At 43.9% G+C, this 17,321-nt stretch overlaps 1 protein-coding gene across 1 annotated transcript; it reads right to left on the bottom strand.

Annotated features, from left to right (window-relative positions):
- Positions 1-1,662: 1,662 nt before the first annotated feature.
- On the bottom strand, positions 1,663-3,796 carry LOC100721500 (histidine--tRNA ligase, mitochondrial-like). The gene is given in 3 exon segments (XM_063258527.1): positions 1,663-2,794; positions 2,796-3,640; positions 3,643-3,796. Coding segments are annotated over 3 exon segments (1,383 nt in total). The 5' UTR covers positions 3,776-3,796; the 3' UTR covers positions 1,663-2,389.
- Between the last annotated feature and the right edge of the window lie 13,525 nt (positions 3,797-17,321).

Here is a 17,321-nt window from a genome sequence, read left to right as displayed (position 1 = left end):
ATGACATTTTAAAAATTATGTTAGGAGATGCTCATTCCATTTAAGTCTTCTGTTGCAGCAACAAGTCACCTTGTGTGAACTTAGTGTTTAATTTTGCTCTACTTTTGTTGGCTCTAGTTTCATATTGTTGAGTTTTCAGAACAGTTGCAATGCCTTTTTGATTGAACTCATCTTTCCAGTCCTTCTGGGGCCTCTTTCAATTTTTCCTCGCAGTGCCTGGAGGGACAAAAGGCACTTCTCTGGGCTGCCTGTGTTGCTGGCCCATTTCTGTGTCTGGGGAACAGAAGCTCAGAAGCTGCTGTAGTGGGGTCTCCATGTACCTGTGTGGAGGGCAGGCAACAGAGGATGTGCCCCACACTGACCCTGCAGGGGCATCTACCTGATTGCTGGCTTCCTGGTTATACAGTAGAAGTTGGGGCTTCTACCAGAATTCTGTAGGACTTCTTCCTTCTTGGTCACTTGGCTAGAGAGAACAGATTGGGAGAAATTCTTTGTTTGTTTTGTCTGTATCTGTTGACTGTTCGGAGTTGCAGACTTGTCTGGTCCTTTTGGAAATGCAGGGAACCCCATTATCTTCCAAGTCTTGAAATCCCTTCCTTTGAAGTCTACTGTCTTTCCAGGTTTTGGAGTTCCTTTTATCACTATCTGATAAATAATAATAATAATTTTAAAATAATAAAATAATAATTGTTAAAAATAATAATAATTTTCAGGATCATTTAGTTGCATTTAAAGGAAATTAGCAAGGAAAAGTGGATCTGTGCCATCTTGTTCCAGATGTGGAATGCATAATTGGATTTTGAATGACAAAATATTACTTCACACTCGCAATGAAGTGTAAGAATTGCTCTGACTGTAGTGTGACACCAAAAAATACAGGTCCACTGTGTATTTGTATATAAACAGAAATCCCACTTCTTGTTTTAAAATTTAACAACACAGCTGGGGATTTAGCTCAGCGGCATAAGAGCCTGCCTTGCAAGCAGGCATGCATGAGTTCGATCCCTGATACCGATAAAAAGGAAAAAGACAAAAAAATAACAACACAAAAAAATATATAAGCCATCCTGACATTATTTGTGATTTAAAAATATTAGTCATTTCCGCAAGGAAATGACTGCCTACTTGTAAGTATTGTATATAAGTGTTCGCTTTGTCATTTTAGATTGAATTTATTAAGAAACTTGATCAAATCTGCAGCAAAAGTTGATTTCCAAGGCCATTTACCATTTAATAATAGGGTCAAGGGTGGGTCTTCCACAAAGCTCATTCTTAGATTTGACTGTATAAGAGCAGGTTAGGGTACCTATTTCTGCTCTACAACAGCTTTGGCCAATGTTGTGCTGGTGATTATGTTACAGGTAACTGAGTTAGATAGAAATATTATAGGCAGTCAGACAGGGCTGGTCTCTCAAAGAAACCAGTGCAGAAGACCAGATACCTTGTAACTGTGGGGGAGACAGACACCTCCCTATGGGCCAGACCTCAAGATGAAAGCTAAAACAAATACACCTACATACTTCCTAGGGATAAACATCAGGGATTGATATTCTAAATAGATCTCTATCATCAGAGGAAAGCAGGAGTCACTAATCCAACCCCCTACAGGCAAAGGCCCTGTGCTCTAGTCATGCCTGCTTTCTTTTTTTTTTTTATACTAAACATTTTATTTAATATATTATCCAACCACTTCTAGAACAGGCTTTATGGCAAGATACGGAAAGTTAGAACAGTAATTCTACAACAGGAAATAGTCTTCAAAATCCTAGATCTCTATCTTGCCAAATCACCTATTAAGTTCAGTGGTCCAGATTGTTAAACAGCAGCCCTGCCCTAGTATTGTTCAGTGCATGGACTAAACAGAGACCAAATAAACATAGGCATTGCCAAGCCCCAGGAATTGTACAATATTTCTGTCCCCAAAGCAGACAGTTGTCACTGTTCATCTTTGCTGTACTCTCGAAACTCCTTGGACAAGCCAAAGGCTGGATGTTGACAAATTTCCCAGACTCTGGTTCCAGACTCTGGAAAGCTAAGTATCTGGCTTCTGATCTCAGGGGTTCAGTATCTTCCATCTGGAGAAGACTCTTCCAGAGTTTTGCTCACAGCAACAATCTTAGCACCTCTAGGTGGCATTCAGTGGTGCTTCCAATATGCCCCTTCGGCTACAACATGTCTTTTTCATGCCATCTGTCCTCATGAAAAGTAGGTGTTTACACTAGTCCAAGAGTCCCCATGTCCTTCAGTATTCAAGAAGAGAAGAAATTGAAGGCACTTGTCATTCATGCTGGCCAGCTGCTATAAAGTACATCAGGAACTCAATGCTAAATAAAAACTTTTGTATGAAGAGCATCAGATGGAAATCAGGCTAGGATCAAGGCTGAGACACTCACCTCTGAATTTCAGCCACAAGATGTTCCTGTTTAATGACCTCCTCCTCTCTGGTGGCCACTGACCAGAGCTTGATGACCCCTTCCTGCTGTTCTTGCTCACCAATAATAACCACCAGGGGAATGCCTGTGTTCTCACAGTAATGCAGTTGGGTTAATAATTTGGGGTTATTCTTGTATAGCATCTCTGCCTTGATCCCAGCATCCCAAAGCTCTGCAATTAGCTTTAACTGTTCTTGGAGAAAGTTCTTTTGGAGTGTGGCCACAAATACCTGGGTCTCTGTGGTATGCACTTTCTCACCAAAAGCCTTCATCCTCTGTTCCACAATGTGGAAGATTCGCTCTACTCCAATGCTCAGGCCTACACATGGCACCTTATGGCCCTTAGGGTTAAACATGGCCAGCCACCAGCTCATCATAGCGCCCACCAGCAGCCACACTGCCCACATGCAGGGGTTCTTCTCCAGCAGCTGGAGGTTATAGCAAAACTGCTTCATAGATTACTCCCATATAGTAGTCCAGGCCTTGAGCAAGACTCAGGTCAAAGGAAATCTTCTCAGTGATTCTAAATAAAGTCAAGTATTCAAAAAGAAGCTTCAGGGGCTTTAACCCCTCCAAGGCCTGCTCGCTTTGGGATAGTCTGGGATCCTGGAGCATCTGCTCTACCAGAGATATACCACCATGATGTTGGACATAGTCCCCAATTCGATCAGCCACCTCAGGAGCCAGGCCTTTCTTTGCCACCATTTCATGTCTCACATCTTTCCAAGATATCTTGTCTAGTTTGTCCATTGAAGCGCAGATAGTATGGAACTTGCTTTCAGGAACACCACAGACAGCAAAGATCCTATCTATAATCCGACGGTCATTGACCTTAATGAGAAAGTCTCCCAGCTGCAACCCACTGAAGATTTCACACATGATCTTCAAATATTCTGCATCAGGGATCAGAGGGTCAAACTGACCAGCAATATCAAAATCACACTGGTAGAACTCCCTATAGCGGCCTTGGACGATAGTTGGACTCTCCCTTCGCCACACCTTTCCAACTTGGTAGCGTTTCATCTTCTTCAGTTTATTCATAGCCAGATAACGAGCAAAAGGGACAGTAAGGTCATAATGAAGGGACAACAGCTCTCCACCTTGATCCTCCAGGTCATAGATGAGCCCAGACTGCTCATTATATTTCTCAGTGAGCGTTTCTTTTAGCTCAAATGCTGGTGTATCCAATCCCTGTGCTCCATGACGTTAAAGCAACTGATAACCATATCAAAAATTTTCTCCCTCACAACCATCTGTTGGGGACTCAGATCCCTGGTGCCCTTTGGGGTCTTGATGATAAAATTTGGTTTCTCTTGATGTGGTTTCAGTTGGGATGTTAACATTACCTCTGCAACAAAATGCTTGGTTAGGTGCCAGCACATAGCGGGTGCTCATTAAAACCAACTGCCATAATTGTCCATATCTTCAGACCCAGGGCTCCTTCCCCAAAAGCCCTGAGCTATCTCCGTCATGCCTGCTTTCTATGTGACTTGCTTCCCCATTTGTCCCCGATTTAATCAACTTTACCTGAGCAATTAATCTTATCTAAATCACCTCAAGCCCATCTTGCAAGTTCCCAAGTTTTCCCCATCTTGCACCTGCCTCGCCTTGTGGTTTAGCTCTACTTTTGTCCCTAGAAAAGATGAAGTCTTTGACAACCCACCGGGACCCCTTCTGTCTCCTCAGACAGAAGGTTTCCTTCTCTCAATAAACCTGTTCTGCTCTGTTGTTCCTAAAATTCATTCTTCCAGCTTTAGAGAACATGAACTTGTACCAGACATCCAGTAGGTTGGGAGTTTCTTACCCTAATGGTTAGATCTCTGGGGAACTGAAGCCCGGTTGCTGAGTTTACGGTTTCTGTGATGTAGACTCACACTACAGCTGATTTCAAGTGAGGTGGTGTGAAAAGATGCGCAGAGTTGTTCTCTTAGCTGGCATGAGCAATCTCTAGCACACGTTCATTCAAGAGACTTTAGGGACCCTTTAAGAAAACTGTAGTATCGCTACCACACACGTTGAATAGCTGCTGTGGGCATCAAACTTCTGACAATTGTACACCTAACATTCTCCCACCTTTAAAAAACACACCTACGGAAACATTGCTTTCTGCACGATTTCATTTTAATGGAACAGAACATGGGAAAGAAATAAATCAGATTTTTCCTTTTCTTCACTGGACTGAAAAACTGGTTTCATTAACTGCACTGTTTTCTTTATAAGTGAATATTTACTTTTCGATTGATGAGCCCTGCACACCTTGTAGTAGTTAATATCATCTTTTAAATGATATTTCTTTGTTATTTACAAGGCATTAGCCTGGGTTTAGGTTTCAAAAAAAAAGGCAATTTTTGTTTCAGATAGCTTTTGAAAGAGCATCTGTTAATATATCAAAGCAGTAAAGAAACCCACTCTTTAAGGTTTGAGATACTGAGTCAGCTACTTTCGTCACTGCTGAGAACAGATGCACGCCCCCTCCATCAGTAGGGTCTTGCCTTCTTGGATCATGTGGTGATGACTACCATCTTCACATGTTTCCAATTTCCTGAATTTCTGCCCTATGTACTCCTGCAGCCCATTTTCTGCACTCTACTATACTAATGGTAGCTTAGTACTTTGTATGTGTTCTATGGACTTCCACGTCTCTCTACTCAGACCTGCACCCTGGAAGATGGAACTCTACCAGGACCTACCCTTTCCTGCCAATGCAAACTAATTTCACTTGTGTCTCGTGGTATGGAAACTCCCATGATAAAGAACGAGTCCAGATTAGGAATCTAACACAGCTATTATACCTCCAAGGTAACTGTACTATTAATCCAGAACTTTAGCTGGGCAGGGAGGCACACAGCTGTAATTCTGCCTCTCTACAAGGCTGCAGGAAGAGGATGGCAAGCTTGGGTCCAACACAAGTAATGTACTGTCTTGGTGAGACCTTTACTCAAATTTTAAAAATTCAGAAATAATCCAGGTGTGATGGTTTATGTCTGTAATCCCAGCCCTCTGGAAAGCTGAGACAGGAAGACTGCAAGTTCCAGCCCAACATGGGTGAATTAGCAAACTTTATCATGATGGAATTTATATAAAACATGAAACTATATAAACACACAGGCAGTGACAGTTTTACTGACAATTATAAAAACACTTTTCATCATTTTGTTTGGTGTAAAATGCGTTGTAGTTTTCCTGTTGGACTTCTTTATTTAGTTCTTTTAGAAATTAACTCAGTAAACATTCTAAAAAGTTTTTAAATAAGAAAATAAGAAAAAGACAGAGCATTTTGATTTTAGTGAATGTTAGAAGGGCCGGATCTAAGAAAACTGGTAGCACTGTCTTTCAGCCTGGATTTTCACAGCAGCTGTTGACTTCTGTTATTCCCAAGGCTGACCAGAAACTTTATGCCAGCCAGGTAAAGAGATGCAATGCTCCCTGTCACCTTCATTATAAACTGTCCACTCTATGAGCCAAGACAGAGCACAGTCCCAGGAATGAGGAGGTTGCATTTCATCCCATGGCCTGTCATTGACCCAGGAGTCTACTGAACTTTCTATACTAGCTTTTTATCTTGTGAGATGGGACAGAATTCCATTTGTGGGAGAGGATTTGAAAGCCCTTTGCCACAGCCTTTTGTTCGCAACCTGGCACTGGGTTAAGGAATTATCTGCAGGGTCAGTACAGGGAGTACAATGGATGTGGCAGGACAAGATCAGGACCCCCAAGTAGGTGATCATCTTTGAGATGTTGAATTCCTACCCCATCCTGAGGTACACTCCCCCTTGGTGCTCCATCACTGATGTTCATAATTTGAGAGTTTTTCCTTCTCCTTAAAGGTATGTTGCTTGTGGAATGCAATCTTCCCAGAAGGACATACCATTGTTTTTCAGGATGATCAGTGATTGAGTTTTAAATAACATTTTAGTTCATTACATTCTTTTCTGGAGACTAAGGCCAAAAGGAAGGGAGGAGGGCCCAACAGAGAGGGAGAGGTGCAAGAGTTAGGTGGCAACACAGACCTGTCTTATAATAGACAAAGATCATTCATGTTGTTGCTTCTGGTCAATCCTTAGTGGAGCAAAAACACATTAACTATTTCAGTAAGAGCTGTATCAAAGGGATAATGAATGTGAGCATTCACAGGGGGAAGTTAGTAACATATCTACCTAGATGACCCTTAGTTTCAAAGAATGTGAATTTTACTCTGACTTTGGATAACCACAACCTTCTTTGCTAGCATTTACCATACTAAAATGTCAAATATCAGGAAGGCAGAATGGAATTTTACTGGAAAAAGAGAAATTTGCTTTTTAAGAGATGTCCAATCATGAGTATCTCCAAAACCCACTATAGTTTTCTTCACATAAGTGTATACAGTGATTTCTTTTTCAGAACATTGTTTCTGAGCCATTTCAGGATTCTGACTTCTCAAAGGAAAGTTGAAGCATGTTTATAGGACTGTGCATGAAGAAGCTAACATTTATCAGTACCTGCTTAAAGTGGGAGCTTTGCCTGAGTTCTCATTTAATCCTAGCTATGGTTTTGGCTGCCACAACAGAACACCAGGACTGGGTTCTTTAAACAACAGAAACTTATTTCTCGGAGTTCTATAGGGTGAGAAAGCCCACCAAGATCAGGAAGGATGCCAGCAGCTTTGTTGTCTTCTTGGCTTAAAGATGGAAGTGTCTAGCTGTATCCTCATTTGGTAGAGAAAGTGGGAGATTTGGGGTCTCTTCTAATGCCACCATCCCAGTTACTTTTCTCATTGCTAAGACAAAATACCTGATACCCAAATTATAGGAGGAAAAGTTTATTTCAGCTCACAGTTTGTAGAGGTGTAAGTTCGTGGTTGACTAGTTTCAAGGCAGAGAGACATGGAAGAGAAGCATTGGAGAAGAAAAATAACTCATGGAAAATCAGGCAGGAGGTATCAAAGGAGCAAGCAGCAGCAGCAGCAGCAAGTCTCCTTCTTCTTTTTATCCCATCCAAGCTATGCCACCCACACCCAGGTTGGCCCTTTCCATTATCTACACCTAGATCTATGCTAAACCAATTTAGTTGCCACATACCCTAATCCAGCATCACACACCCATGATGTATTCACCTCCCCAAAACCCCCCTATGAGTTCATGAGGCTTTGGGGGGACATCTAGATACAAACTATAACATTCTACTCCTGACTGCTGATAAGAGGCTCATATGTAGCTCTTTGTGCAGAAGGCATGTAGTCTATCTCTAAGAGGTGCCAAAGTCCTAATAGTTTCAGTATTGCTGAACAGTTCAAGTCCAAAGTCTCCTCTGAGATTTAAGGCAAATTTTTAACTCTAAGTCCCTCTACAAATGAAAAGAAAGTTAAACACTTCCAACATACAATGGTACAGCATTACCTTTCCAAAAGTTATAAACAAGGAGATAGAAACTAAAGCAAGTCCAATATTTAGCAGGGTAAACATTAAATCCCCTAGTTCCATATCTTGCATCTGGTGCAATCTGTAAACTCTGAAGTGCTTAGGTGGCTCTGCCCCTATGGCACTCCTGATTGTTGTAGCTCTAATGGCTTTTCCCTTGGTCTGGCTTTGATCAGTCCTTGTCAGTTTCCTTAGATGGCCCATGTTCCTGGTTTCTCCACCCTTCTGGGGTCTTCACTGCACCTTTGGCTTCACCTTTACAGCTTCTCACATTGCCTTCTCAGAGGCATACTGCTTGGCCTCCCAGGTTTTCTTTTGTAACCTGGGTGGAAGTCTTCCTGAGCCCACAGCTCTTGCATTCTGTGTGCACCTAACACCAGTGCCACATGGATGATGACAAGGTCTGACACCGGCTGGAGCTGTAGCAATGCTTTTTTCTCTCTTGGCTGTAAGGATCAAGTGTCTGGATTAATGAACACTATGAAGAGCAGGAGAGGTAAACTTTTTCTTCTTGGAGCCTCCTTTATCGGGGCATTCATTCAAGTATAAGGACAAAAGTCTTGTATTTTAATCACTTCTCCAAAGGCCTTACTTCTTAATACCACCACTATGGGGATTAAGTGCAACATTAAACATTACTTTGCAATAATGTTGCATAACATTGCAACATTACTTTTACAAGGACATGTGCTCAAATCTAACCAACTATGGTCACCCCTAAATTCATGTCCTTTTCATATGTAAGCTATACTCATTCCATTCTGATAACATCATACAACTTTAATTTGTGCTGTGACTTGTACCTAGATGTTCTCTCAAAGCCTCATGCAGTCATAGGTGGGGCTTTTTCAGGGGTGGCTGGATATAGAATGTGTGATGCTGGGACTGACTCATGATACAATGCTAGGCTCAATCCTAGGCTCACACTAGGATTAAGTATGGGAGTGCTACCTGCTCTAAATAACCTTCATAAAATTTAAGGAGGAGAAAGAACTGTGGTTGTCTTTCGTTGCTTTTTCTACTTGTTGTCCACCATGAACTATTTCTCCTTTCCATTGCCACCCTGCCTTGTGTCCAGCTGACTTTGAATTGAAACCTCTACAAATTGTGAGCTAAATAAACCTTTCTTCCCTTAATCATGGGTGTGGTGTATTTTGTCTCAGCAACAAGAGAAAAATTGCTATGCCAATTTGTTTTAGCATCAACATCAGTCTTATCTAAATGCCATCTAAGACAGAAACAGTGAGACATAAGGTCCACTTCATTTGAATACAAATTCCCCTCCAGGTATGAGCTCATGAAGTCAAACAAGATATGTGCTTCCTCTGTACTATGGTGGGACAGGCATAGAATAGGTGCTACTATTTCCAAAGGGAGAAATAGGAAGAGAGGAGCAACAGGTCCCAAGCAAATCCAAACAAAACTAGGAAAATGACTTTTTAAGGTTTTAGAATAACCTGTGACTCTATTTCTTGTGTTCTGCACACTGGGGAAGCCCACCCAGCAGCTTTCACGGAGAGAAGTCTGCAATCCTTTCCCTGACTGCGACTGTACTCTGGTGCCTCTATAGCTCTGAGGCTTCAGAGCCACTGCCACTCTTGTGGTGTTGCTGTGTCAGGGGCTTTGTGTGCTGGGCTCTGAGGCTTTCTGTGGCTAAGATCCAAAGTCTGATGGGTATAGCTGTGCCTCTGCAGACCAGGTACTCTGTGTGCTGCAGAGCTGGTAACACATGAAGGCTGTCAAGGTTCGCAGTCTGTACTTTCCAGAGTACAGCCAGAGCCACACTTAAGACAGCTGAGGAGCTGTGAGCCAGAATTCACGTAATAGGTAAGCTTCATTGTCAGCTTGATTGACTTGGGAGCTACTTAGGGCATTAGTAAAGCCCTGGATGTGTCTGGGTGGGTTCTGGAGGCATCACTTGGCATTGTTCCTTTTATGTCCTGGATGCCACCAACTAAGCAACTTTGTTCACCATACCTTTTGCCATAACGCTCCTGCCTTGGAATCAGGTAACCAGAATCTCCTGAAGCCATGAGCCAAATTAAACCTCTCTTCCTGTAAACTGTGGGTATGACTCAGTCACGGAAAACTAGCTACCAGTGTGACAGAAGAGACTTGAGGTGGCCTTGGGCAGAAAGCCCTGAGGGCCCTGGACCCTTCCCTCAAAACCTTTCTGTCCCCAGTATCCCAGCAAGTGCTGGCCCTGTGATAGAGGTACAGTCTGGAAGATCTCTGACATGCCTTGGGGGATTGTATCCATCTTCTTGATGAATAGAGCCTGGTTTTCCTCCTTCCATGCCAAAGCGTCCTTGGCTACACCCTTGGTTCTCTTTCTAACACACATTTAAATCACAGTAACTGCTGTTGTGGGCTGGGGATGAAGCTCAGTGGTAGGAAGCTTGCCTGACATGCACATAGGCTCTCAATTCTGATCCTCAGCACCACAAAAATAAGAAAAACAAAGAAAAAATGCTACTGATGTGGAATTTCCTAAGAAGAAAGCATATGATTTCTTTAGCATTGATCTTCACATGGTTGTTTTGAAAAACTTACTGAATCCTCCCATGAATTCTGTAAGATGATTACAAATCTCCATTTTACTGAAAGCTAATAAGAAACTGCCACAGGTGAATTCTTTGGGCAAAATTATAAGAACTATGATGGAGCTAGGGTTCCAACTCAGGACACCACCTAACGCACCCTTACCTGTGCTGAGGTGTCAGAGCAGGATGATTAGAAGGATTCGACCTTCACTTTCAGTCATTCATTTCCCACTCCCTCCTTGAGTAGAGTAGTTTGCAAGCACATAAAGTGTGTGGCATTCTGGTACTGGAGATGAGTGTTGTAGTTAGGGGTTGTGCGGAGAACAATTAGAATCAGGACATGGAGTTTATAATATTACTCTATGATGGTCACCCAGAGTTAACATAAGAAAGTGCAGGAAATCTGTCTGCAACACCAAAGACATAGAATATTTATCCAAGGACCTGAATCCCATCACAGTGTCCCACATGAGTCCAGATGAAGACTCAGAGCTCATGACAATGCCTCCTACGAGGACTCACACCAGTCTCTTTTACGGATCCGTGTTGGGAAGGCCAAGAGGTCAATGGTGGAAGCCAGGAAGTCTATGCCAGCAGGGTGAAGGAGCTGTGCTGGTAGGTTGAGGGTTCTACTCTGGAGCTGAGAAGTCACACTCACAACAAAGACCAAGGCTGTCCTGAAAAACGCCACAGCCATCCTCAGTGACACGGAGGCCCCGAGCTCCTCCAATGACAAGCACAGTCCAGTACTTGCCAGGAAGCCAGTGTGATGAGTTCATCCTGGAGACCAAGCAGCACATGTGTTCCCCTCTGGAGCCAGGAAGCAATGCTCGATGTGAGGACCAGAGCTTCCCCAGGAGAACCAGTGGCTCAAACAGCAACTCGTAGGAGAATCCACAGTGCCTCGATGCCTCAGCATAATAATGCATTAATGCTTTCCTTCTCCACCCCTCTATTTATGCTGGCAATTTTCCTCAGGTGGAGCATTTATGCTCAGTGCCATGCTGATGTAATCTAGCTGGCATTGTTGACCACCAGTTCATAATCCATAACAATGAGGACGTGAAAATACAGCTATATCCTGATGCTCAGGGCTTAATTTCCTTCTGTGAGGCTGCCGGGTAGGAGGCCTGGTTGTGTAAGTCTTCTAGATAGGCCCAGTGTTGTTGTTTTTCATTTTACTTTATTATTTATTTTTTCACCTATTTTAAGACAAATGCATGAACCTCTGCTGCCTGAGTAGATAGTGCCACAGAAGAAATTAATGAAGTGGTCATCCATTTGCAGGATTTGCAGCTGTAATCAAAAGAAACAGTTAATCTGACTCTCATTTCATGATCCACATGGTTATTATTGTACTGCATGATAGTGAGACATAAATGATTGGCAGTTAATCAAAATAACCATAAACAGTACAGCTTTTATACAGCAAGTCCTTATCCAAATGTTTTTTCTTATTAGGTCTCTAGCTCCAGACCTGGTGCCATTCTGGCTTTATTAGGATGGTATGTGGTGCAGCTTACCACCATGCTTGGCTCACATATGGACACAGAACTGAGACTTCATCTGGGCTCTGTTCATTTGGTTCTTCCTCTGCCCAAACATCTCTCCTCCAGGCTCTCTGCATCTTCTTTCCTGTTCCCAGTGACCCCCTCCTTTCTTCTCCTTAGCTTGGGTTACTTTCAAAGCTCAGTCCTGGAGTCAGTGTTGCAAGGGGCAGAGAGTCTGGGACTGTCACCCAAGGGCACTGGCTAAATGCTTCTCCAGCTATTGAAATAACCCAGGTAGAGTATAGGAGGGCAGGGGCCAGGGTGAGAGATGGCTCAGGGTAGGGTGAGGAGAGCCATGATGCCATGTCCTTTTAGATCCAGGCACGCAGGAATCCTGGTGTGATTTTAAGTGTAAGAAGGATTTATCAAGAAATCCTCTCTTCAAACCAGATATTCTTTTAATAAGACACAGAGTTTCCATTTAATGATTAAAGATAAAAGTCTAAAAAATACAAATCTCTGGGGAAGTACCAATCTGGTTGGGAAATGGTCAATTTCCATGATGAATATACTTTGATTTAGAAAAGAGGTAGAAAGCTGGACACTCCAGGGGACAGAGAGGGCAAGGAACGTGCCACTGGGGAGTAAGACCATGATTTGACACCCTAAGATAGTTGGTCAAGTTTGAGCACAGTTGCCTGCTTTTCTAGATCTGTTCTAGGCCCATGGGAGTTGTTGGGAAGAGTGTAACATGTGTCCTGAGATGTTGATCTCTGTTGTAAGAAGTTTCCATGAAGTGTAATTCTCAAAAAAAAGAAGACATGCATCAATAAAGAGAAGTTGGATCACAAGGGAGTTACTTAACATATCCTGCATTGTATTTTAGGGTAATTTTTGGATGCTTTGGGTGGAGTTACAGGCACAAAACCAAGGTTGAATGACTTTAAGCCACCCAAGTGGAATAATCTTTGAGAAGAAATGAATGGCCTGGAGCACAGAGGCAGCCAGTCAGCCAGAAGAGAGTAGGCACAGCCTCCTTGGGGTAGAGGTTGTCTGGGGCAGTGGCCTGGTGGCAGGATGCTTGGTAGGGAGCTGCAATGGGAAGAGCACAAAGTAACCAGGTCTACATTCTGCTGGGGCCCAGGAAAGCCACCACCCAGTGAGGGCCACCCCAGACAACCTGCAGTTGGATTTACTAGGAATGTGGGAGGAATGAAGGTCAAATGGTAAGATTCTAAGCAAGTCAGAGAAGCAAACACACAGTCCTTCAGTTTACTTTCCTTTCATCGGGGCTTCGTCAGAATAGCAGAATTGCTGGTTTCAGGATTAGGCTGATTACTGTGGGTGGCAACACACCCAAAAAGAAACCAAAGACAGATGGCTTACTTTGAGTCATATTTTTTCTCACACAATGTTTAATGTCAGAGAAAGTAGAGAAAAAGAGAAAAAATAAGACCCAGCCAGATCAGCCTGGTGTAGCACATTCTCTTGCCATGATGGATTTGGTAGCCAGGACTTCACTTGGGAGGTTGGTTGTTCTTTTGGAGGACAGTTGAATACTGTCATCGAAATCAGCATTTCTCAGCAAAATGCTAATCCCAAGGAAAAACATTTGTCCATCTGCAAAGTGTTTGTTCTCATAGCCATCTGACACAACTTTTCCTACCAGACAGAATAACCTGTTGCTCGTAGCATTGTAATTAACAAATACCATGTCTATGTTTGTGTTATATGACTACGTATGTCAAATATTTCATATCTGATTGAGAATTGTTCTCTATAAGGAAGAGAGTGGAGGTTGGTCCATATGACTGGACCCTGGCTCTAGAGATCCATATTGTAGGCAGTAGAGTGACCTCTTCCAGACGCCCTCTCTCAGTGGGTAGAGGAAGCACAAGTAACCCGTCCTCCAGTCGCAGAGCTCACAGGGACATCTACCATGCAGCTTTGAATAGTTAGGACATGCATAGAAGAGGACATCAGAGGCTGAAGGAGTGAGCCTGCGTCATCGGGAGAAATTCCCTTCCCACTTGGAGGATGCACAAACCTCTCACCTATTCACAGTTTAGGCCTTTTGGGAAGATGGGGATGGTTTTTCAAATGAATTATCAAGATTTATTTCTCAGAATTGTTATTGGATCTGTGGCTAATGTCTAAACACATCACTGAACACATTCTGTCATCTTTGTGAATCTTTAATCAATTCCACCTGCAGAGGATTGCGAGTGGTTTTCTACTTGTGTGGACTCAATCCTGGTTCCACCAGCCCTAACCCAGGCAGTTTGTCCACCAGCGAGTGCTCCTTGACCTACTCTCTCCACCAATGCTGGACATTTCTTTAGCCATCTTCTCAGTCCAGATCACCTAACTTCCATCCCAAGTGAGATAGTCACGAATGCCTGGTGAGCACTCACAGTTCACATCACTTGCTGTTCCAGATGCTTTTCAGATATTAGCTCATTCCATGTGCTCAAAATCGCTACAAGACAGATATTATTAGTATCTTCTTTTCACAGATAAGGAAAGCAAAGCCCTGAAGTCCCTCCAGTTTCTGCAGGTCCTATAGCTTGTCAAAGTCATAAGGCAAAGTTTTACAGCTGCACACCAGATGCAAGGCTCCTCCACTGGCTTGGCACTGAGGGCGAGCATCTCACAGGGCAGCAGAAACATGGACACACACTCTACCAGTGGGCCTGGTTTCACGTGAGAGCAGTGTGACAGGCCATTCAAAATAAGAAGGTCCTGGGCTTCTCACTTGCTTCAGATCAGAGAATCTCTTCAAAATGCCTCCAGTGCTTTGAAGTGAAGCCATGTTTGGGGAACATATTTCATTTAGTAGGAGCCAAGCATCAGTGCAGTACAGGTATTTGATGACTATCCACCAAAGGAATGAGTGTATGTGTGTGCATATGTGTACACACACACCCATGTGTGTGCACAGGCATGTGCATTCAGCTTGCCTGGCAGAGGCCTGAACATTGGTTGCCTCAGGAGTACAAGAACCTGGAGGGGAGGATGATAAGCCATAGACAGGTAGGAGCTGCCACCTCTCTTGCCAGATAGGCAAAGCCCACAATGGCAGTTCCTATGCATGCATCAAGAAAAAATTTACTTTATTTAAAATCAAGAGTTCTAACCGGAAGGACAGATTTCTCCCAAAGCGTGTTTCCAGTTTTGTCATTTGCCTAGTTACAGAGCATCTAACATAACTAACAAATAATTGAATGTGGTGGGTTGAGGGTGACTCCTCAGGCCTCTGGGAAGCCGATGGTCCTCAGCGGTGATGCCGGTGTTCGCATCCTTGAGGGATGAGGCTGAGCCACAGAATCTGAAAAAGGAAATGGGTCATTCTCTCTTGGTGGAGATACAGTTTAGATTCTATGGAACCATCTGCCCCACTTGTCCAACAAATAAACTCAGCCATGTGTTTGACGGCTCTTTTTGGTCAGGAAGACAATCTTCTAAGCAGGATTGGCTGTTCCCAGTGAGTGAGGGTCACTGCAGTCCTTCCCAGCCTGCTTAATATAAATCCCTGCTTCCTGCAAGCTTCCAAGGGTCACATCCTTTTTTTTTTTTTTTCTTTCTCACATCAGACCAAAAAAAAAAAAAAAAAAAAAATCCCAGGGTAGCAAACTTTTAGGATTAATTTCCCCTTTCTCCTCTTTCTTTTGGCTCTTCTCCTCTAAGGGTTAAGTATGTGGAGGGAAGAATTGCTAGACTTTGTGTCTGTGCTTGGTGGGAACTATTAAATTACTCCTGGATGTTTCTGATTATACCACACATCGGTGCCTGCGCGGTCCTGGGGCCACATGAGCCCCACTGGCCCGCCTGCGCCTGCGCCACCCCACAGCCCACACTCTCTCGTGGGGGCCCCTCAGTGGCACTGAAACAGAGTGGGTTTTTTATTTTGAGCACAGAGATGGGAGTTAGTGCTGGCAAAGGGGAAGGAAACGGGCAATAAAACCGAGAGCTGAGCGGCTTACTGGAGCCAGGACGCTGGGGTTTGCTTAATTGCTCTGAAATGAAAAAGATTCGGGGGTTTTTGTGAAATCCCATAGGTACACTTGCCAAGCCTCAAATATTAGATTGAATTACAGCTTCTAATCCCTCCCCTCTTCCCCGGCCATGTGTCTTTTTTTTTTTTTTTTTCTGGCGATTTGTCCCCAACTTTAGGGCTTGGGAGTTAAGGGGCCTTGCTCCCAGAGGGGACCCCACCACTCCTATTTCCCAGGCTGCGAGTCCATAAAAACCCACACAGCAGTGTTCTTAGGGGACCCTCGCCGGTGCCAGCCAGCCAGCACCCAGCAGTACCCAGAGTTCTGGAATCATTTAGGAGGAAGTTCTTCACCCTCAGTCCACAAGGCTGCTCCCAGGCCCCGGGGTGATTGTAAATGTGTTCCACCATTGTTCTGGGGCAGATCCACATCTTCTATGGGAATCTTAAAGGAATCTTCAACAAAAGAAAGTTAAGAGAGGCACTGATAGAGAAAACAGAAGTATGACAATACGGTTAGGGGGTCTCCTGGGGAGGGGATAACTTTCAGGAATGATGAAAGGAAGAAGGGGGAGAGGAGCTGGGGCTGCTCAAAGCCAGAAGGCGCCGATGGGAGCAGGCGCTGGATGGTTAAGTGCGGGAAGCATTCCTCATCTGACCTCACTCAGTGGGAAGCGTCTCACTGAGTAATTGAGGGAAGGAAACCTGGCCAGGGTCGAGAGGATGTAGCAGGAACACCAGCCTGATGAGTCATGCGACATGAAACGCTGGCTATAACCAGTGCAAAGGATTGTTAGAGGCAAGCGGTAGAGAGCGGGGAGGGAGATAAGGACCGATTGTACAGAAAAGCAGAGTGTGCCAGGGAGCTGCCAGCTGCCACTCAGCCACACTTGCTCCATGCTCTCTGGGACAAAGAACCAAAGGGGGAGACTGAGATTCCTCAGGGTGAGCTCAGGCCAGTGCCGTGGCTGGGCGAGGAGGACTTGCTGGGGCTCCTCTGGAACCCAGCTATCTTGGTTGGGTTCCTTTGCCTGCTGGTGCAGATTCTGTATTGAAACCACCTGTAGGGCTCCTGCTTCTATTGGAGCAGACTCCAGAGAGAGCTTGTGTACTGGATGATAGGAACTCTTAAATCAGCTTTTCAAAGCTTTCTCAGAAAAAGCAACACTGATGTCTTAGAAACTATCCTTTTTTATGTGGGATTTAGAAAATTCAGTTAGTTAAGCTTTGAGGAAATCTCCAAGAAAAGTGATAGGAAGAGGCATAGTGTGAGGTCAAGGAAGCTTTGGAGGTCATCAGGATTGATGTACAAGGATGGCAAAGAAAACCCATCCACGTATAAGCTGATGGTCATCACCAGCCTGAACCAAAAGTGCTTGCTGTTGCAGTTTCTAATGTACTGAGTAGGTGACAGGGAGAGCTAGGTTTGGAGACTTGTCCTTTCTAATACTTGCACCAATATG

This window comes from Cavia porcellus, unplaced genomic scaffold (assembly GCF_034190915.1).
Source record: "Cavia porcellus strain 051 isolate PalLab524CR breed Dunkin Hartley unplaced genomic scaffold, mCavPor4.1 scaffold_11, whole genome shotgun sequence".
NCBI classification, from domain to species: domain Eukaryota; kingdom Metazoa; phylum Chordata; class Mammalia; order Rodentia; family Caviidae; genus Cavia; species Cavia porcellus.
Note: the sequence above shows the minus strand (reverse complement) of the source record. Positions and strands in the feature narration are given on the sequence as shown.